At 34.4% G+C, this 22,617-nt stretch overlaps 1 protein-coding gene across 5 annotated transcripts in view; it reads right to left on the bottom strand.

The window, feature by feature from the left end:
• satb2 (SATB homeobox 2) overlaps positions 1–22,617 on the bottom strand; it is a 223,698-nt gene that overhangs the window by 74,662 nt on the left and 126,419 nt on the right. For all 5 annotated transcript variants that reach the window (XM_051930522.1, XM_051930521.1, XM_028807591.2 and 2 more), the window contains 2 exons: positions 14,998–15,048; positions 7,552–8,078 (listed from right to left, as the gene is read on the bottom strand). In XM_051930522.1, coding sequence (XP_051786482.1) covers positions 7,552–8,078; positions 14,998–15,048 — 578 coding nt within the window. The remainder of the gene's footprint in view (positions 1–7,551; positions 8,079–14,997; positions 15,049–22,617) is intronic.

The following is a 22,617-nucleotide window of genomic DNA, read 5'->3' as shown; positions in this document are numbered from 1 at the left end:
ATTTTTTTTATAATCTTTCCTAAATAAAAAATCTCTTGTGTATTGCACTGTTAGCTAAAATTTTATAAAATATTTAAACAAGAACCAAAGAAAATAAAGCAAAGCAAATAAAAACAATAACTGAATATTCAGGTTTGTGTCCACTATTCAGGTTAATCCACATCCATAAGGCAACCTGGTCAACAGAACATGTGTTTGTATTCAAAATGAACTGTTAATGCAGAAGGAAAATGGTATACTCTAAATTTCTATTATATTTATTTATATTCAGGTATACGCTTTTCTTTTTTATTTCCTGTCTTATTAGCTTCTCTGTGCCAAATATTTTATTGATGCCTCATATACAGTTCAAGTCACGGACAGCCATTTTTTTTACTTCAGTCTGGAGAACAATTTCTAGATATGTTTTCCTAAAGAGACTTTTTCGATAATGTATTTTTATTCTTTTTCTTTTTCTTTCACAGGGGTTACTACCATTTTATTTAAAATTGTAAACGGAGGTAAACAAAAATAACAATAACCTTTGTATATTCTGCAAGATTTCACATCAAACATACTGAATTACAATGATGATTGTGGGTAGGACAGCCTACACTAAAGTCCACAATGAACACAATCATCATTACAAATACTTTAAGCATTAGACCATTTCTGTTTTGAATAGTGTAGTTATAGTAGATATAGTATAATGGTACAGTAGTTAACTATGGATATCAGATTAATTCCTCTATCTTTGTGGGTTTTCTTTGGTTACTCTCTGCTAGCACATCCAAAGTTATTCATGCTGGGCTATAAAACAACATAAGAAGTTTGACAAATGAGAGGAGATCATTAAGTCCATTAAAGTAATTTTATTAGTTAAAAGATAAGTTGTCCCAATATTTCATCCAGATACTTTGTAAAGTTTTTGGGGTAAGCATGAACTTGTTGACCTCAAATGTGTATGGATGCATCCTACTAGAACAGACTCTGTCACCTTCAATAATGGACAAAGCAAATCTGGAAAATAGATTAGTGAATGCACAGTGTTCTAACCGAATTCAGGACTATTCAAACAAGTTAGATTTCCTGTGAACCAGAAATATATTACATAGTTAACTTACAAACTCTCCTTTCACCTTTTCTGAAAATATAATTAAAAATAAGAGGTGACTAGGACATTTCTTAATTTTAGCAGCAACTGATTTAGTATGAAAACACATTTCAACACCAGTGATCATAAGAGAAATTCTAAGTTATCTTTTTTTAAGTGCTGAAGTGCTATATGTCCATAACAGCTATGATACTCATTATTTAGATGCTACTAAAGAAATAACAATTCTAGATAATTTTGTTTCTAAATTTTTAATAGTAACTATGTGTGCATTAATGATTACACACTACTTTAAAATTCAAGATTGTTTCTGAATTATATTTGAAACTGATTATATGCAATAACATGCACCAGATTTCTAGAAGTTATTTTCCTCTTGGCATCGTATCTTAATTTTTGTAAACATGGACTTGTAAAAAGGTTGCTGTGAAACCGAGATCAAACCTGTTTGAGTGTCTCTTATTATTTTCTCTCTGACAGAATGTACAGGTCTTGCAAAGATGGAATAGTTAGGGTTAAAGCTAAAAGATGTTCTCACTTTGTTGTTATTTGTGTGTACATGGCTCTGGCAATGTCAGCCAGTCTTGCTTAACCTAGTGATGTGAATCACAAATAGTTAGTAGTAAAGAGAATATGGTGTATGTACTGTCCAAAATACTGTACTGACCAACCATTAAGAATTATTATTTGAGTGTAGATTTAGGACAATAGGGACAAAATTGTATTCCACAGACAGAATAGATTGAGAAATGAGAAACAAATAATGTATACTAAGGAAAACACACTTAACTACTTTTGCTACCCTACCTAAAAATTAAAACGTCATGTTTGGATTTTAATATAATGAATACTGAGAAATATCCTGTTATTCAGAGCATGTGGCTTCATAGAGCTTTTAAAAATAGTCATGTTAGAGATGAATTACACAAGAAATAACTAAACTATGGATTCCCATTTTAAAAAGAAGAATTCAGATGCTTCTCAGTCACAAATTGGAAACTTAAATATTGACAATGTTTCCTACAAATGTCATGAATGTACAATGTGCGTAACTGTGACCAAAATCAGCCAACCACTGCAATACTACTAAAAAAAGAAATTCCCCACCTGCACAGAATTAGTTTCCTGGGATGCAAAACTAATTTCACCCAGTAAAACAAATAGTGGGGTTTGCAGCTAAGATGGAGTTTAATGAGGCAGAATTTATATTTGGAAGAACTGAATGCACCAGGTGTGTGTATGCTACTGACTGCAGAGCAAGAACTGAGTGGGGGGTGAGTATAATCTGGAATGAGAAAGGAGTCTCCTTTGTGAAAAAACAGATGCAGGTAAAACTCCAACAGACTTTTGCAATGCGCAACAGGATGGGTGAGTCAAATGATAGCAATGGTAGTGAAATGAAGTAGAAAAATTAACCATGAAAAGTTTGTCAGAAACTGGGCCACCCATACTGTAGCTGTTGAAGTTTGAAAACAACCACATATAACTAAAGTCCTTTATACAAAAAAAACTTGGAAAGGCTAATATTGCATCATGTGTGGTGTTGCTTTATTAATCAGCCTTAACAAAAACACTTCATGAAAAATGTGGAGAAACTGTGGATATTACATTATTTCACTGCTATTGAGTCTGAAGATTATTTTAAGCCAAATAATAAAGTAAAATATAGTTACATTTTTTCATTAATTCGAAAAACAGCAATGCCATTGACATTTGATTAGATACATGTTTTCTCCTTTAATCAAACTAAAGAATTCTCATAAATCCTATTTAAGATTAAAGTTAATGATACCTGCATTCTTGTTATCTTGAGCAACGCTTATCAAAACATCTCTATTTTATGTTTATTCCCTACATTATTAAATGAAAGTGATAAAACATTTGACAGTATTGCTGTATCCTAAGTAATTAACAAAGCAAATGTAAAACAACATTATCTGTGTAAGGAATGAGATATCTATGTTACGTCTGAAATACTGTCCTATGTTTACAAAATATGGCATAATTGATATAATACCTGCCTTACCTGACCTGACAGAAATGTGTGCATATAATATAAACTGAAATGTTCTAAACAATTGTTTTGCACCCTTACTCTAACATTAATGATCAATATCTTCGAACCATAGTGCAAGCAATATAGATCAGCAGCTCTACTCTAATCAACATATTTTCACCATGACATATTTGATATAAAATTGTATAATTGTGTCTTAATGTTGTATTGAACACATTTTTAAACAGCAAATGTGAAAGTGATACACATTCTGATTTGATCTGAAGCTGAACTGAAAATAAGTGTAACAATTTAACATTGTCTGTCAACAATGCATATAATACTGAACTTATCAACACACAACAAAATAATAAAAGTAAAATAAGTCTCAAAAACTAAATAAGAAATGAGTGAGCTCTTATAACACACTCCAGTTTTTGATGGCTTTTCATTTTTTCTTTTACCTAGTGCTTTGTACTGATTGTATTCATCATTGATAAGCAAAATGATTGACTTGAAATTAAATTCACAGTGAAACCTAAGAGTTTCACATTGCAGAACAATTTATGAAACAAATGGTATATTTCACCACAAACAAAATTCACACCATTAACACATATATTTTCATCTCATGTACAATCTTTTTTTCTATAGCAAAACGTATTCTGGGGCAGAGTTTCAAAAGTGAGGCATGGCTAAAGGTCACTCACCTGTAAATACTACAAAGACAGCTTTTTGTTGCTGAAATCCAATACTCTGGGTGTGTAGCCACAGATGAGCCTCTAGATAGATGCTGGCTTGGATTGGGTTATGTAGTTGGAGAAAGTAAGTGCAAATAGGGTTACCCTTGGCTCCAAATGAGCAGTTCGAAGCAGAACTGGCAGAATGAATGTACGCAAAAGCAGTGCACAAGGTAGGTGAGAGTGCAAGGTCCCACAGTGAAGAAACTGTAGAAGATTGGGGCAATGCTGAAGAGCGGGCGAGGAAGGAGACAGCCGTTTTGACTGTGGAAACAATATTCCTTGCTTTCCATCACAAAATCTTTTAAAACCCAGAAAACCTAATTTTAGTGAGTTCTGTGTTTCATATTTGAGAAATTCCATGCAAAACAAATTTAGGGGGCAATTTTGGAAACTGTATTCAAAATGAAACTCTGCTGCTACTTTCATTATTAGTGTTCATACTGTATAAAGTTCAGAACCTACAATACGTTATGCACTAATAAAATATTATTTTAAACAGTACCCCAAAGACACTAAATTTTACCTTTACAATAAAGTATCTTCTTTTCATAGTTTGTAAAAGCATTCACTAGAAGCATAACTTGTACTGAACTGATATTATGCAATTGGAACAAGAGGCATTTTCAATTAAGAGAGATAAATTCTTTTAGGAGCCTTAGCCATATACATTACAGCTTTCATAGAACAGACAAATTAGTCAGAGGCACAACAGTCAACAAAAATAATCTTCACACAGTTCATTAGTTGTTCAGCTTAGTTTGCAGGCATCAAATAAAGGAAATACAAAAGTAATTCTAAAGACCAGTGTCCTTAAAGTACTTTAGTACCTTTCCTTCACCATAAAGGGGCCTTCATTCCAGCAATTCACATTTTTCACCATACAAATATATCTGTTATACACCTCATTACTAAGTGCAATCATCATTGTTGTATGGTGTGATAAAGCACCCACAAGCCTATTCAGCAATGCACCAAATTAAAGGATTGTCACACCAGGAGCCCCAACTCTCCTTACTTTTTTTTTTTACTTTATTTTCTTTAATAGACGGCATCTTGGGTAAAGTTATTAATTTTATCTTGGTATCTAATATTGTGGCCAAACTGTAAGGAATAGTAAATGCTTAAGATCTAATTGATTTGAAGAGATTTTGATCAAGTGTTACGAAATTTCTAGGAAATGTATTTGTTCACAAAATGGAGAGTTTTTTTTTTTTAACCAGGGGATGAAAAGGGCAAGGAGCCCCAACAAAACGTAGTTAAAAAAACAAGCATCAGAAAAAGAAACAGCAAAAAAATATATAGCAAAAGGTCTGAATCACACGAGGAGAAAAATAGGACTAACCAAAGGAGGTTATAAATGTAAAGCTGCTGCAAGACATCTTTCCAGAAATATCCCAAAGCTAGGATTACCAAAGATGCATGTTGTCATCTTATACAGCAACTCTAATCTGGGAGGACTACTGTGGCTGCAGATTTGCCTTTCTGATTATTTCTTCATCAGTAACTAACTTCTGCTTTTCCCTCCATTTCATTTGACTTGTGTTTTAGTGAAGTGAGCCAACTGGTGACCAGCTAAGTCAAGGCCTCAAACTCCAACCAATTTCATTCCAACCAGTTTCTTAATTTGAAGCTGATTCCTGTTGTAAATTAAGCCCGTTATTTAATTTCATGTATTGATGGTGCTCTCATTCTGCCACAGCAAGCATTTCCAAAGTTGCTGAGTTTCTTTTTTCTAAGAGTACTGTCAAAATGTTTTATGGACCTGAACACATTAACATTATAAAAAATTCTTTATTTTCAGATATTGTATGATGGAAACAGTCACATGTTGGTTCGTTTTGTATCTCATTATTTTTTGACTGGACAATAAGGAAAAAAGAAATAATTGAGGGGTCTGAGTCTTAAATAGCAAGTTAATTACAAAAAAGCATTAATTAGCAGCAAAAACAAGGCAGTAATTAATAAAATGGTTAGAATGAAAACCAGCAGCCATGGTAGTCCTCCTGTTATACAGTATAGATGGAGTGCAAAGTTGTAATATGTCACATGATTTCTTGTCATGTCACTGGCAAAGGGTATAATAGCCGTACACAACATGGCTAAAGGTATGAAAGACAAAGGCACAGAAATCCAGCCACTGTAAATGAGGGCCAAAACAAAATGGTGCTGTGATGAAGTCATAAAAATGTCTTTACACATAAATAAAAAATGAAAAATTAAATAATAAAAAAAAATTACAAAATGAATTTTAGCCTTCAACAGCACAAGATCGTTAAACGAACAGACAAAAACAACAAGTGGCTAAGCAAAAGAAAAGTTATATAGATTTATATTCAGAAGTCAAAAAACAGAAAAACTAACTAAAGCAAAACGAGAAACAAAAATCATAGTCAAAAATGTTTAAAGCAGAGGTCTTGAATGTAACTAGATTTCCTTTTCCTAACTAATTTGTTTTGACTGTAATTCGAAAACTTGAATATTGTGTGCCATCTTAAATATCATCCACATCATGACGTCACATGTCACATTGATGCAAATAATGTGGCAACAACCATCAAAGCAATCAAAAACAAGAAGGTCATGAATAAACATGAATAAATAATAATGTGTTAAATAAGATAAACTAAAAGTTATTTTTATAATGTAAATGAAATGATGTCATTCATTTTGAAAGTAAGGAAAAACAAAATGAATTATACAGAAAACATACACAAATGACCTAAATCTATGCAAAAGGCTCACGACACCCATTGGAGGGCAGCCACTAGGAAAGTAAACTTTCTGCTCAAACAAAGACCAAGTGGAGCCAGTGATGGGTTATTCATATTTATAAAATAGATACTGTGGATGAGAACTTAGTTAATTGCAGTGTTTTGCTAGAAAGCAGTTTTTTTAAATAAACTGCCAAGTATTGTGCTATTTGTAGATGCATAAGTGACATTTCACTCTAGCTTTGGTTATGCCTTAGAAACATTTAATAAAAATGGATGAACTGAAGGGTTTGGTTTGTTCTTGTCATAAGTTTTATTTGTGCGGTTTATAGCCTCAGAGGAAAAATTGCTGTTAAAGGGCAATATTCAGGAACCATGAAAAGCTATGGCAATAACTATAATTCAAGAAGACAGTTAAATGAATGCATTCCTTAGTGAGCAAGCTACTCTGTTTAGTTGATGGTAATGTCAAGGAAATGAAGCCATGAGAATCCTTTAGGAGATAAATTCTTTTGAACCTACTCTAACACCTGAAGATGAGGTGTCAAAGATTTCATAATGCTAAGACTTACTTAGAAGAAGAAGAGAACTTATCCTACAGATTTCTTACTGTACTTGTACCTAAGAATGTAATTTATTAGAAATAGCCTAGAGAGAGAACAGGTCAACATACATACCACTTAAAGTTTATAATATTCAGTACATGTGGTAATTAACCTCTTAACTATGTAAGGTGCACCTAGTATACCGGCACATAAAACTTACATACTGCAAATAATCTTCCTGTATTACTTACATTGTATTTACATTTGATTTCATGAGCCTATTCCTTTTACTGCTCAATATACAAGATTCACTGTTTAACTTACTGTTACAATAAAGGTTTTTTTCACACACAATCAACAAATACCATCAATTGCATATATTCCAGTTATGATTTTAAAAACACAAGTATACAATTATAATGATGTTTAATTCAAAGCAAGCAGAAAGGAAGAGTTTGTTTACCTGTGTACGATTGAAGGCTACTCTTGCAAATACTGCCTGTGAGACACTCGCCCTTTTCAGTTCATCACGCACTTGCTGGTAGATATCAGGTGACACTTCCACAGCACCAGGGTTGCCACCTTGCTCGCTGGGCTTGGTTGGTCTTGGAATGGGTGGGTGGTTCAGGAACTGTTGATTGATGGCTTGTGGGTGTTGGTGGGCAAGCAGGCGGCTAACAGCAAGTTGTTGGTTAATGAGATGTGCCATGGCCAGTTGCTGGCGTACCAGCTGTGGATTGAGCTGAGGAGAAAGTAAGGCTCCAGGGTTCATGAGTGGCTGCAAGGTAGCACCAGGGGGCACTTGACTGCGGAGTGGAGGGCTGTGGTGCATCTGGTTATGAGGTGATAACTGTTGTGGTGGTTGTGGTTGTGGCTCCGCTCCTCCACTTTTTACCCCTCCTGCACTTAGAGATGCCAGCTGGTTAAGGCTTGTGAGGTGAGTAGGACGTTGACCAAGTACACAGAAATCAGCCATGGTGTCTCGCTCAACTAGGGAATGTAAACAAAAGATCACATTATGAAAGCTATATTATTATTTTTAAAATTAAGCTGAACATCAAATCATAAAATATGAATTCACTGTATGCAATATAAAGAAGTTCAGTTCATTAATTGTGTTTGTTTCACCAACGCAAGGAATAAGTTCACTTTGTAAGTGGCCAAATTTAATTTTAATTTTATGGCATGTGCAAACTAAGATACGTAAGTGTGGCCTTCCAAGTTGCAATATTGACTACATATTATAAATGTATTTAATGCACTGCATTTTCTTTTATTATTTCTACATTCAATATTATAGTTATATTAGATATTGTATAACTATGATTTGATATTGCTAGTGTTGTTATATGTAAAACAAAATCACAACTCAAAGTAACTATTTTACATGGCAATCAAGTTTTTATTTCAGTTTTTGAAAAAAAAATGAATATAGCAATTGAAAGATTTGAGCAATCCAGATTAGCCCTTGAAATCTAAGAAAAGTAATTTTTGCTTTTTTATTTACAATTTGCAAAGTTTGAGTGAAAAATGTAATCAGTAAAATAGCTGTACCTTAATATATTTATGAATTTGAAAAGGAACTTGGTGTGTTAACATAAAAAATTGGATATTAAGTCTTTTTATATAGAATGTCAATGGTTAAGTCTGTAACTTTCTACTCTTGTTAACCTTTGAATCAAAGTAATACAAAATAAAAAACAACAAAAGAATATTTCTTTTTGGAGCTCTTGGTGGGACACTACTAGAAATCTGCCAATCTGCTTAATCATCTGCAAGACACAGCTGTTCTTTGAATGTCTACTTCACCAGCATAATTATAGCAGACTTCTATCTTCAAAATAAATAAACACTTCACATACTCTTTGTTCTCTGTATTCATCTATTATCATATATTACATAGCTTGGTTAAAATAAACCTATTATTCTGTGGAAAGAAAATCAAAAACATCCCAACCACTATAACAAAAAAGGCCTTTAGTAAAGACTGTTTTCTGTGTTTGACCATATCATTGAGAAAAAAATGCTATTAACATTTTAAACTGGTAAACTGAGACCTTTGTATGAAAACAAAAGACAGCATAAATAGTTCCTGCCTTCTAAATAAAAAAATCTTACATTTACCTTTAGAATAATAGTAGATTTATTAAAATGTATTTTGAGATGTCTTAAATTTTGTTCAAATGTATTCATGTGTTTTGTTCGTTCAGTATGAAATATGAACTCTACGAACAACTAACCAGATCTTCTTGGCTCACAATCCATGCAATTCTGATTAGAATAATTCTATTGAAAAATGGTTGGATGAAAATTCAGATTAACACAGTTTTTGTTTATTTTATCTTTATTCTTATTTACCTTTTTACCTCCATTATTAAAATGCAACTTCACTAAAGATCTGAAGCATTAACTTTCAAAGTAAACAATTCATTCTAGTAACTCTTGGCTTTAAAAACTAAGTATCTGTTTCTCTTAAATATTCTGCTGTTATATGCCTCTTGGAGGCCCCATGTAAATTAAGTATAAATTGCTTACTGCTGTACTACTGTATAGTAAATAATGTTGGTGAATATTCCCTAAAACAAGAAAGAAAAATAGTGTGTGTTTAAGAGTGTTGTTTGAAAGTTTGTGCTCAGTGCAGAAAATTTACAAATTGTTGCACGGAGTATTTTATATTGCTTCTATACAAATAGATAGATCTCCTTCATTTCTTTCTATTGTGAGTCTTATAATGTTGTAAGTTGTATTGTAACAATAATGAATTATTCCTGCCTTCATAAAATCAGTGTCACAAGTCAAATGCTCGAGTAGCTGTTTCATTTTGAAATTGATCTTGCCGCTGTCTTCATCAATTACCACCAGGTATTTAATTTTCTTCCCATATCCCAACAATAGTTTGAACAGGTGTTTGTGTGTAGTGAGGTGCACATGGATGTGCGCATTTGTGTACACATCCAAGATTGTTTCCAAATGAAATAAACTTCAGCACTCTTTGAACCTTAAAGGGATACATTCCTTTGGCCAATATTTGATTTTTAGGCACATTTAAAAAGGGAAATCTGCCTTTGATCTAATGAAAAAGATATCTTAAGTGTCACATGATATACTCCAAAATTGTCATCAAAATCAACAAAGCATTTAGAGGTACTGGTCAAGGCGGCACGGTGGCGCAGTGGGTAGCGCTGTTGCCTCACATTTAGGAGACCCGAGTTTGCTTCCCGGGTCCTCCCTGTGTGGAGTTTGCATGTTCTCCCCATGTCTGCGTGGGTTTCCTTCGGGTGCTCCGGTTTCCTCCCACAGTCCAAAGACATGCAGGTTAGGTGCATTGGTGATTCTAAATTGTCCCTAGTGTTTGTTTGGTGCCCTGTCTGGGGTTTGTTTCCTTCCTTGAGCCCTGTGTTGGCTGGGATTGGCTCCAACAGACCCCTGTGACCCTGTAGTTAGGATATAACGGGTTGGATAATGGATGGATGGATGGTACTGGTCAATCACTATGACATGCTTTAATCACAGAGCTACCTAAAGGGAGGTATAGGTTTCTGTTTAAAATATTCAAGCTAAATTTTGCTTTTTTATTTTTATGCAAACTTTTGAAATACACATATTGTTTAAAATCAGTAAAGTAACTTAAACAGAAAGCATATTAGCATATCTAGTTTTTTTAAATATGATTAAGTTTAGAATACATTAGGCTTTGAAGTTTAGACAACGGTACTGTGCAGTCATAATGGAATGAATCTCAAAAATCAAATAAGAAGTCTGTCAAAGATACCCATTCATGCTAAACTTGGAAGACATACTTTGCCCTCTTCTTTTTAAAGTGTGCATTAATTTTTGCTCTTTTTATATAGGTTTTGAAACCCCCTATTTAGGTATAATCAAGAATTTTCATTTATTGTAATTTTCTCGTGATCTTCCGCTAATGGCTCCAACTTCTTCCCACACTCTAAGGCCATGCTGTATTTTTAATTGATATTTTAAACTTGCACCACTGAAGCCTTGTTTTTTCAGTGAGGGTTTTAGTCATGACAACTATGGGTATGAGACCCAGCAATCCTAACTATAATAAGACATTTCAGAAGTAAGATTGATGTTTTTATACTTGATAAATGGCAAAACACTCCAGAAATATAGTTTTTTCAGAAAATTAGAATTTAACACTTAACATTTTTGAAGCTCATTTACAGCACATTGACAAAAAGAAACTCTAGAAATACAGGATATTGAACAGTTTGTTTAGACATGCAAAACAATATAAATATTAAATACTATTAAAGGTTTAGAAATTAACTCACATTAGGCAACATGTAGATAAATATAAACTTGTTAGTATATAACTAAGTATTACAAAGTAGATAGTTTAGAAGATGAAAATATTCTGAATGGACAAACCTAATAGTCTTGGCAGATTCATAGTTGGTCAGTAAACAAATTCCATTAAAAGGCCAGTAATGTGCTCAATACTGACATGGCTCATAAAGATGCACATAAGATCAGATGTACCTAAGAAGATGATGAACAAACTGGATATACAATGCAGTATTCCCTTAAACAAAAAAAGCCATTTGCTTTCATGAGTCTGTCATAAAGTGTGTGCTCAGTCTTTTTGTCCTACTTGTTATGTTGATGTTGACAAAATAAACAGTCCCATTTATGGGATGTTTTTTAAGGTTCTGTAAGACAAACGCTGTTGCAACTAAAACACTGCATCAAAAACATAAAGATTAAAATGTTTTCTTCTGAGCAAGCAAGAGTTTTAGAAGCTTGTGTAGACCTTCAAGGTTATGGATGTACATAGATGTATTATAGTAAGATAGTGGCACAAAAGTAAGATTAATAAGAATTATTGGGATAAATCCTAAATCAGTGTGAATGAGCATGTGTGTGTACTGTACAGGATTGGTTATTATCTTGTCCCCATGCTGCATTAAATATTCCCTTGTCTCTTATGACCCTGAATTGAAATAAGAAGGTTCAAATTAAATTGAAAGAATAACTGATTGATTTGATAATAATTACTAAATAAGTTCCAGATTTGATCAATTTGTGTTTGAGCTGAATGTTTTCCACTTACTATGCAAATACTAGTGTAATATACCTGTAAGATGAGTCAAGGAATGTTTGGGATGCTGATGGAGCTAAGGTACTGTATACTCAAATTGCACAGTCATTGGTTTCAAAGAAGAGGATTCTTTAAAGTTAAGCTCTCCCACATGTTGAAGAATACTTTAGAACTAGAGTAGTTGAATATCTGAAGCTAGCTAGAGATGAATCAACCAAGGGTTTTTGTTCATCAATTAACCAGAGATTTCTTTGTAAAATATCAACCACAAGAGAATGTAAAGCTCTATTTCTCATTACATTCACAAATGAATCTCAGTGTCTATTAACCGTCTTTGCTGTATTATAATATGAGGATATAAGAAGGTAGACAAATAACAGGAAACCTTTCAGTTCATCAAGCTTGTTTCATTTGCTAATAGCTAAGTCGTTCCAATATCTAATCTACATAATTTTTCAAAGTTGTTAAGGTTTCTACTTCAACTACATGACTTGGTAAATTCTTCCAGAGTTTGTAAATTCTTTGATTAAATGCAATCTGGTTTCAGCCTTAAATACATCCATCCATCCATCCATTTTCCAACCCGCTGAATCCGAACACAGGGTCACGGTGGTCTGCTGGAGCCAATCCCAGCCAACACAGGGCACAAGGCAGGAACCAATCCTGGGCTGGGTGCCAACCCACCGCAAGTAGTCTTAAATACATTTCTCCGTAATATAAACTCATGTCCTCTAGCACACAGTTCACTATATGGTCAACAGTTTTCTATTGGATCATTTTTATCAATGCTTTTGAGAATTCTGAACGGATTAGGCCTCAATGATTCCTTGTCTGCTTGACACTAAAGATGTTTTTACATAATATCACCTGTTTATGGAATTTTATTTGGCCATCATAACATAACATAACTTTGTCAGATCTGCTTAATTGATTTGATAGATAAATGGTGCCATAGCCTATTCTAGATGCATTAGGCACAAGGCAGGAAACAGCCTTCAACAAGACATGGACAATGAATTTCATTTGGTGAAGATCATACAAACATAGAAATATAAAGAAAATAGCAATAATCATTCTAAAAAAAACATTTATTAATTAAAAAGATGGTCCTTGCATGAAAATTACCATAGTGTTGATTGTTTAAACAGGCAGTGTGGTGTAGTGGTTAAGGCTTTAGACATCAAACCGTTAGATTGTGAGTTCAAATCCTGCTTCTGACACTGTTTGACCATGAGCAAATCACTTCACTTGCCTGTATTCAAATGTTGTAAGTTGACTTGGATGAAAGCATCAGTCTAATTAATAACAGTATGAATGGAGTACAAGATGACTCTGTGGTCAATATGCTATGTTTAATGCATCTCAGAACTTGAAGGCAAAGAAACCAAATTGAAGGAAAGTGAACAGAGAATGACAAGCCAAAACTTCAGTGCTTCATGTTTTTAGCACAGAAGAGTAATTTGAAATGGCATTTGTTGATTATAACACCAATGCACACTAATCTGTCTAATTACTTCTTGAAGAGAAGAGCTGATTGAGAAGGTCAAAGCATTTAAAATAAACAATCTCTTGATAAGGTGCTTCCTGATACACTGTGGACTTGTTTTAAAATTTCAGAAAGAATTATACCTTCTGAGGTTTCTTTGTCATATTAGACATATAGACCTTCTGTCAGAAAGAATGACAACTTCTGAGGTTTCTTTGTCATATTAGACATATAGACCTTCCATCTTGCTCTCTTAAAGTTTAATGATGTTTATTTTGCTTTATGGACTTTTATGTATAAGGATAATGGCAGAAGGCACTGCTTTGTTTGTGTCCATCTGACACCTTGTGTGGTAGTCTTTACTAAGGCAATAAAAGCTCATTCTTTGGTAGAGGTGACTAAACATCGGATGGTTCATTAATTAATACTTCTTTGCATTTATATAGCGCTTTTCTCACTACTCAAAGCGCTCAGCAATTGCAGGTTAAGGGCCTTGCTCAAGGGCCCAACAGAGCAGAGTCCCTTTTGGCATTTATGGCATTGGAGCAATTCATCATATTAAAGCACTTTTCTGTACTTGTCTTCAAATGTTTGCATTATTACACAGGTATTTATTCATTACCAGCCCTGATGCAGTTCAATAGAAAACATCTTTCTTAAATTAGGGTTAGGGGTAGGGTTAGGGTTAACAATTTTAATTCATCTATAATTATATAACAGTGTGTTTTTCCTGACTGATAACTATTAACAACAGTGCTCCAATACACAATATTTGCTTTTTAACAACAGGGTATCCAGTCTCTTTGTTTATATTTGTTTACCTTGACTTTATCTTTGTGACCTGTGGTTAAAATAACATCACGATTATGTTGCTTGGCATAGAAGAAGAGGAAGTTGGTGTAAGAGAGGGCATCTGGATTTAAAAACACCCCCAGAGTTAATGTCACAGAGAACAGTAGCTCAGAATCATAGAAAGCTGAATAGAAGAACTGACCCTGGAGCAGAGATGTAGCAAATGACCTGTACAGTATAAACTCAGATAATGGTCATCAAGTCTGTTTTTATATGTTTGCTTGCTATATTATAGGCAAGACACAAAGTACCCAAATTCAGCCCAGAGTATTTTTAGATTTTCTTTAGTATAACAGTTTCTATTTTGGACTCTTATGCTCAGAGTTAAGGTTCAGTCTAAGTTATTCAGCCCTGAGAAGTGTTTCTCCAAAAACTAATAGTACATTAATGAAAGATGTCAGCAATTTCAAATTAAGTTTCAGATATTTCAACTAGACTTCAACATATTCTGACTAATGAATATCATTTCTTAATGAGACAGAATATATTATAAAAACAGTGCTTATTACCTTTGATTTCTGAGTTCTCCCTGCCAGACCACATCTTTTCAAAGTAATCTCCTAAAATAAAATAAAGAATATGCAAAGTGAAAAATTACACAGTAGTAAACAAGGACTGGTCCCTGCTTTGCACCCAGTGCTGCTGGGATAGACCCAGACCACTTAACAGTATGAAATGGGTTAACCAGAGAAAACATTGAAATATACGTGGAGAATTACAGAACACAAATAAACTTCATGGACAAGTTATTCAACCACTTGTAATTCATTTAAAAAATATGCAGAGGAAATAAAACTTTTCGGGATGGACATTACCTTGAAGCTCCCTGCTTATAAGGAACAGTACTGTCTCAGGATCTCTAAGCACTATTTATGTCACATAACATTTGTATTTTAACAAACTGATCTATTTGTCCTTTACTCTTGTTATTTTTGAATCATGGACAGATTTATTTGAAAATTCATTCCCAGAGACATTTTAGAAAGTCATCTATCTATCTATCTATCTATCTATCTATCTATCTATCTATCTATCTATCTATCTATCTATCTATCTATCTATCTATCTGTCTGTCTGTCTGTCTGTCTGTCTGTCTGTCTGTCTGTCTGTCTGTCTGTCTGTCTGTCTGTCTGTCTAGAAAGTTTTAAAAGGTTCTGGAAGATTTATCTGTTTATCTGAGTCATCATCTGTTAGCAGGATTACTTGTGATTGCTCAGCATCCACATTGCTATTTTTGCACAATGGTATTTTTGAATCCTGGATATGTGAACTGTTTGCCATCGAATTGCATTTTAAATCTTACATTAGCTTGTACTTTTGCTGACGAGAGTTACAATTGCATTGGTGCAATAGAGGAACTTTGAGTTGTACAGGTTACCTTCAAAAATAGTTAATAGCACTCTACCTCACTAGTCACGATGCCTAGATACCTCTGTATGATTTCTGAGTGCTAGTTTGCTACTGCTGAGTACATCTATAAATCCATCATCAAACCATTTATCTAAATTGCAGTTTTGAGGGTCTCACCAATCCTGAATGGGGTGCCAATCTAAAGCGCACACCCACACTCACTGGAAACTAGATTCCCTAGAGAAAAGTCATAAAGTCATGAGGGGCAATGTCCAGACCCACATAAAATATGATGGAACTTCCCTTGGATTCTTGAGGAATTAAGTGAAACCAGTGTGCCACTAAACCTAGTGTTATAAAGGGCTCCATAGTGCTGGTTATTAAGGCTGCTGTCGTACAGGATCAATAAACTATGGTGGAATTTCTATGGATTTTTTCTTAAGGTACTCAAGTTTTCCTCACACATTTCAAACATGTCTTGCAATAATAAAGTGGCAACTTTAAATTGACCTAGTGCAACTGGGTGTAGGTAGGTGCATAACTGAAAACTGCTGTGGACCTTAAAGATGCCAGGAAGGGCTCAGGATCCTGCAACCATAAAACTGGATTAAACTAGTTTAATCAATAGAAGGGTGGATGGTATAGCTTAAATGTTACATCTAAATAGCTAGATTTTCTTTGATTGTGAATGTGTACATAAAGTGATCATAATGTTAGATAACACAAAATGGTCTGAACAATGCATAATTAACTAAAATAAAATAATAGCTGAAATTCAATTTGAGTACATTATTTCATGCACTGAAAATTTTTAATGTCAAACATTAACTCTCACTTAACTGTGATACATACAATTTGTCTGGGGAAACTGGGTTTTCCTTACTAAAATGAGCAATTGTTATTATGACATGTTAGTCACCGGATTGAGTGATCATCTTCTTCTTTTCTGAAATCCCGCAAGTGCTGGCATTTGTCATGCTAAATACCTTGTTTTCTGAGCAATCTAATTTTACAACAGTTGGCAATACCATTTTTGTGCATTGCTAAATAAATAAAAATTACCTTTTTATAATGGTATTGGTTCATTTATTTTTCTTTGATCTTAGAAAACTAACTTAATATGTATGACTGTCTTTGTTATTAATAATACTTCTTTGTATTTTAAATATAATTACCCTTGAATAGTATTTCAGCAAAATCAGTAGTAGTTACATGAATATTTGTGATAAAATTAAAAATGAAACAATGTTTTCTTCTCGTCAAGTTACCTGATATGTTATTTATAATAAATAGATCTCAAAAATAAAACAAATCTTTTATTTGACAAACTAATATTTTTGCCTGCTGAATGACCTGTTTGTTTCAGGCACATTTTCCTATTAATCAACAACTAGTACCTAAAAATGAACTGATTACGTAACATTTTATTTTTTGCCCTTAATGGTTTAGTGTTCCCAATGTATATTTCAAATGTGAATTTTACATTCTTTTGTAAAGCACATTATTTTTTTCTGTGTTTTTTTAAGCTGATGACTGTCAATTGACTCAGAATAAATGATTATAGGAGTGTGTGCTGAGTGTCCTCTTCAATGGCCTAGAGCAAGCCAAATCTGGTTCTTGCCTTGTATCTAATAACACTGGGATATGTTTCAGTTTCATTCCACCTTGAAATGAAAAACTAGGTTAAAAATGGATGAAATGAAAATAAAACTAGAGTCATGTGCATATATTGGATTGATTTATTATAAAAGAACAAATTCAACATTCTCAATTTGCCATCATCAGAAATATGATAAAAGGCTTGAAATTACTTTAACCTTCATTTACTTTTTTATGTTATAGCATCTGTACTTTGTGAAAGAGTCCCAGAGTAAAATATTCTGTGCTTTGTGTTTATATTTGTGTTTGTTTTAACTTGAAAGAAAACAAATGACAAGTAAAGGCACTTACAGATAACTATTTCAAAACATTAGTCCAGAATGCAAATGTCTGTAATTTCCAATTCAAATATACTCTAAAAAAATCCTTTGTTTAATGACTTCCAATAAAATCTGATATTAAAGCCTAGACTGACAGTCACTTCAGCCTATGAAAACGGAATGTTTGTGCTGCCCAATCATTTTTCTGTACCCATGTTTTGCCATCTGTTCTTTATGATTGCCTCTCCTTTGCATGCTTTTTGTCCTTTATTTTGGGCCATGTTTTCGAAATATACAAACCAAACTTAAAATGATATTCTGTAACCTGATGCTATTTTCCAGCAAACAGAGCTTTCTATTCTGTGTTTTCGGTTGTGTTTACTTTGATCTGGTTCAGGGTATAATTACTCAATTTTTCAAATTCATTTCTAAGTAAAAGACACATTCTTCAGCTAGGCCATCAAAATATGTCTATTTGTAACAGAATCCCATAGTTTAACCTTAGGAAATGATGGTTTTGATTATAAGGGAACCATTTAGTTCCCACTACTTTATTAAAAAAGACATTAACACATAATTCAAACCAGGTTTAGCTATTGTAAGACTATGATGCTTCTAGTATGCAGCTCAAAAGCTTTCAGTGCATATGTTTAGAATACTTGGGCAACAGACACAGAACAAAACAGTTTTGAGTCAGTATAGTTTGTGATTATCATATAATAAGATTGCTTTTCACAGAAAATACTCAATAATTACATTGGCAATGCATTACGGTGGAGAGATTGTGAAAAGTCTATAGATAACAGTAAATAAGGAGTTTTCATCATGCATAAATAAATACAACAGTGTAGCTAAAGATAATGGCAACACTCAGGTGCCTCTTTGCAATGACAAAGACCAATTCTGACCTGAAAGACGTCTTTCTAAAAAATATACATAATCATACAGCCATTTACAAAATGGATCCTGACAGGCAGTTGAAGTGCCAAGAACATAAGCCAGAAAACCACTCAACAGATTTGTTAAACACATGGCTTTGTGGACAAGGCACTTGAGGAATACCGATCATGCTAAATGCTAGTGTTAGATGTAAAAAATTATGCACATGACATAACAGAGAAACCTGTCCAGCAATATCTGTTAGTCACATTCAGTGAATCACAATGTTGAACAAAATCCATATACTTGTACAACACTGTTAATAAGAAAATGCAAGTGATTCAGCACTGAATAAGAGGCTGAATATTACTTGATTTTGTTTATTGGAAAAAAGAATCATAAAGTGGAATTTACAACATGACTTTTGTTGTCCATTTTAAAGTGAATTATAGAGTTTCTTGTTTGGAAGTGAATTACTCAACTTCCAAGTCTAATGAAATTCTACTGGTTCATTGTCAGGTTATTAGTTGTCTCAGCTGATATTATATGTGGTTTAAAAATCTGTTGTTTTTGTCCTTCACTGTGAGTTGAAGTGCATACTGCATACACGAGTTGCAAACACGTTGAAGCATTTTGTTCAATAATTTATATAAAAGCCAGTGTAAACAAAGACCATATGTGTTAAGAAGCATGGGAAGTTTGCTACGGGTGGCACAGTGGTCAGTGGTTCTAGTTACACCACTACAGGAGACTTGTTTCAAGTTTTGGGCTGAGATCATTACTGTGTAGATTTGCCCGTATTTTCCTTTTCTATGTGGACTTCATACTGAGTTCTCTGTTTTCAGTCTCAAACACACATGTTGTACATTAATTTGCAAGTCTAAACTGTAGGTGCCTGATTAATTGGGCCTTGTGATAGGTTGTTGCCATGTCAAAGACTAGATTCTGCCCTGTTTCTGATGATGCTATGCTAATCTTAAAAACTAGATAATGCAAATGCAGTAAACTGATGAATGAAAGTAAATTCTTCATCCATCATCCATGGATTTACTGAACCATTTTAATTCTTCTTTAGCTGAAATCTTATCCCAAGTCTTGTTCTGTTACACCCATCACCTGCATGTCCTCTCTCACCACATCCATAATCCTTCTCTTGGGCCTTCCTCTTTTCCTCTTGTCTGGCAGCTTTATCCTAAACATCGGTCTCCCAATATACCCAGTGTCTCTCCCCTCCACATGTCCAAACCAAATCAATCTTGAGTCTCTGACTTTGTCTCCCTACTGTCCAATCTGAGCTGACCCTCTAGCGTACTCATTTCTAATCTTGTCCATCCTTGTCACACCAAATGCAAATCTTAACATTTTTAACTCTGCCACTTCCAGCTCTGTCTCCTGCTTTCTGGTCAGTGCCACCTTCTCCAACCCATATAACATAGCTGGTCTCACTATTGTTCTGTAGAACTTCTCTTTCACTCTTGCTGATAACCGTCTATAACAAATTACTCCTGACACTCTTCTCCACCCATTCCACCCTGCCTGCACTTTCTTTTTCACCTCTCTTCCACAATCCCCATTACTCTGTACTGTTGATCCCAAGTATTTAAACTCGTTCACCTTTGCCAACTCTACTCCCTGTATCCTCACCATTCCACTGACCTTTCTATCATTCACAAACATGTATTCTGTCTTGTTCCTACTGACCTTCATTCCACTAGGAAAAACACAAAGTAATAAAGTAAAACAGAAATAGATAAATAAAATCCAGTCTTGCTCTGCTGGTTTCTTCCTTGTCTGTCTTGTTTATATTTTCCAAAAGCCCAACCAACTCTAAGATCAGTAGAGCACAGGATTTAAAACTAATCTGGGGTTAGTTCTGAACTAAGTACCTTATATAGCACCCAAATATTTTAAACACTCTACTTAATTATTTAATGCAAAATAATCATGAAACAAATTTGTTTATTTTAACAATGTGCCTGGTATTAGAACATGTTACCATCCATTAAAAATTGTTTCTGACTATTTGTTTAATTTCTGTGTGAATACCTATATTTCCTGAGTGAAGGGCACTGGCCAAATGAGAGTGTATGTAAGTCCTTGATCTTTTGGCAAGCAAGTAACCTGAGGCTACCATTTAACACTAGAATTACCAGAGCCAACGAAAAAACTTGTAAATCCGGCCCACCTTCCATCCCTTTGCACCTCTCCATCAGCCTCTTTTGTCTTCTAAATGTGTCAATAAGCCCAAGCAGCAAGCAGCCTGCTATACCATTCCCCCCGACCGCCTCCGAATGGGAAAGAAGTTCTCCCAGTTCCTGTCTTGATTGATTATCTGAGAGTGAGCTATTCAGAATTGTCAGGGGAAATAATTCACAGCCTTCACACATTATACAGTTCATGTCTACATTTTGTTATTTATTACTAAAATATGAAAAACATTTCTGTTTTAACGATGTGTTTACATAGATGGTGGTAGACACAAAACACTCATTTTGAGATTTTGAAGAAATCATTTTATGACCTGAACAGTACCAATCAGAAAACATCATCGCACTAATGCAATATTATTTAAAAACAAACAACATCAGATTGGGTGTGAATTTATACTGGTGCTGTTAGTTAGAGTCAGATCAGAAGGTTTTGGGGGCATGGGAGATGCCATACATTTACAGCCGATCTGACGCTGTTCGTTTTCAAATAATATTGCATTAGTGCGACAATGTTTTCTGATTGGTACTATTCAAGCCATAAAATGATTTCTTCAAAATGTCACATATATTTGTCTCTTTCTTTTTTTTTCCGGTGCTGCGCTGATATCGTGCACCAGAAGGCGTGAGCTTATTCAGTGCAGCAGGAGCACAAAGGTGGCCAGTTACTTGTGCTATAACAAGCTTGACATGGCAGCGATCAACGCACATGTACTGTGCAAGGCATGCATGGGGGCCACTGAGAAAAGAAGAGTGTTCATGGCTCACCTTGTAGAGGAGCTTCTTCATCACTTTTTACAAGAAAAGACAATGGATAAAGCAAAAGAGGATGCAATATCGACAAGTTTCTGTTTCAAGACTGCCACTCCCCCCAGCCCCTTCAGTGCACTATTAACCACAGCACAGAAAGAAGAGTGTACATTGCAATGGGTACACATGTCGTAAATGTAGAAAGTACGGCCCTTGGTTGTGTGTGAACTGTAAACATTTTAATCTGATGATTGCATATAGCACGGAACTGACCTCTCTGTACTATTCTTTCCTCTGCATGTCCTAGAGTACAAAAGAAACAGTACTGTGCACCCAGAAGTGGACACTGGCAAGATCGAAAAAAAAAAAAGAACGAGGTCACTGATTACAAGCACAAGAAGGCGTGCGAATGAATATGAATAATATGAATAATGTTGCATCAGTGCCACAATATTTTCTGAAATGTGCTATACAGGTCATAAAATGAGTGATTCCAAATATCATATAAACATATGTCTCTGTTTTGTCAGTGCGGCTTTGACATTGTGGACTATAAGGTGCATACTAATTCAGCGTGAGCAGGAGCACTCAATAAAACTGAATAAAAAAAAATCAAGTGACGGTGAGTTACGAAGAAGGCAGATTCACCAGCGTTTGTGTGTCAACTTTAATCCCTCCAGATCAGAGAATTTCCAGTTCCATTGTCTGAAAACACCACTCAAATCTACAGTTATTCCCAGTTTCAGATAAAAAGTAACCATGTCAGATCTGGGGCGGGGGGGTGGGGGGGGGGGGTTGTTGTATCATGATCATGACTGAGAGAATAAAAGTGAAAAAAAAAACCCTAACTTTTCAAAGTCCTATAAATTTACACCGGCTTTTACAGACACAATGTTCTTATTGTATATAATTAACAATAAGAGCAGCTCACTACTCAAAATGGTGAATTTGCCGGGGAGCTGGTTTCAAACTCACGACCCCCGGATTATAAGTCACCGGAGCTTACCACTACACCACAGAAGCT

This window comes from Erpetoichthys calabaricus, chromosome 8 (genome assembly GCF_900747795.2).
Source record: "Erpetoichthys calabaricus chromosome 8, fErpCal1.3, whole genome shotgun sequence".
NCBI lineage: Eukaryota > Metazoa > Chordata > Cladistia > Polypteriformes > Polypteridae > Erpetoichthys > Erpetoichthys calabaricus.
This window is presented reverse-complemented; position numbering and strand designations above follow the sequence as displayed.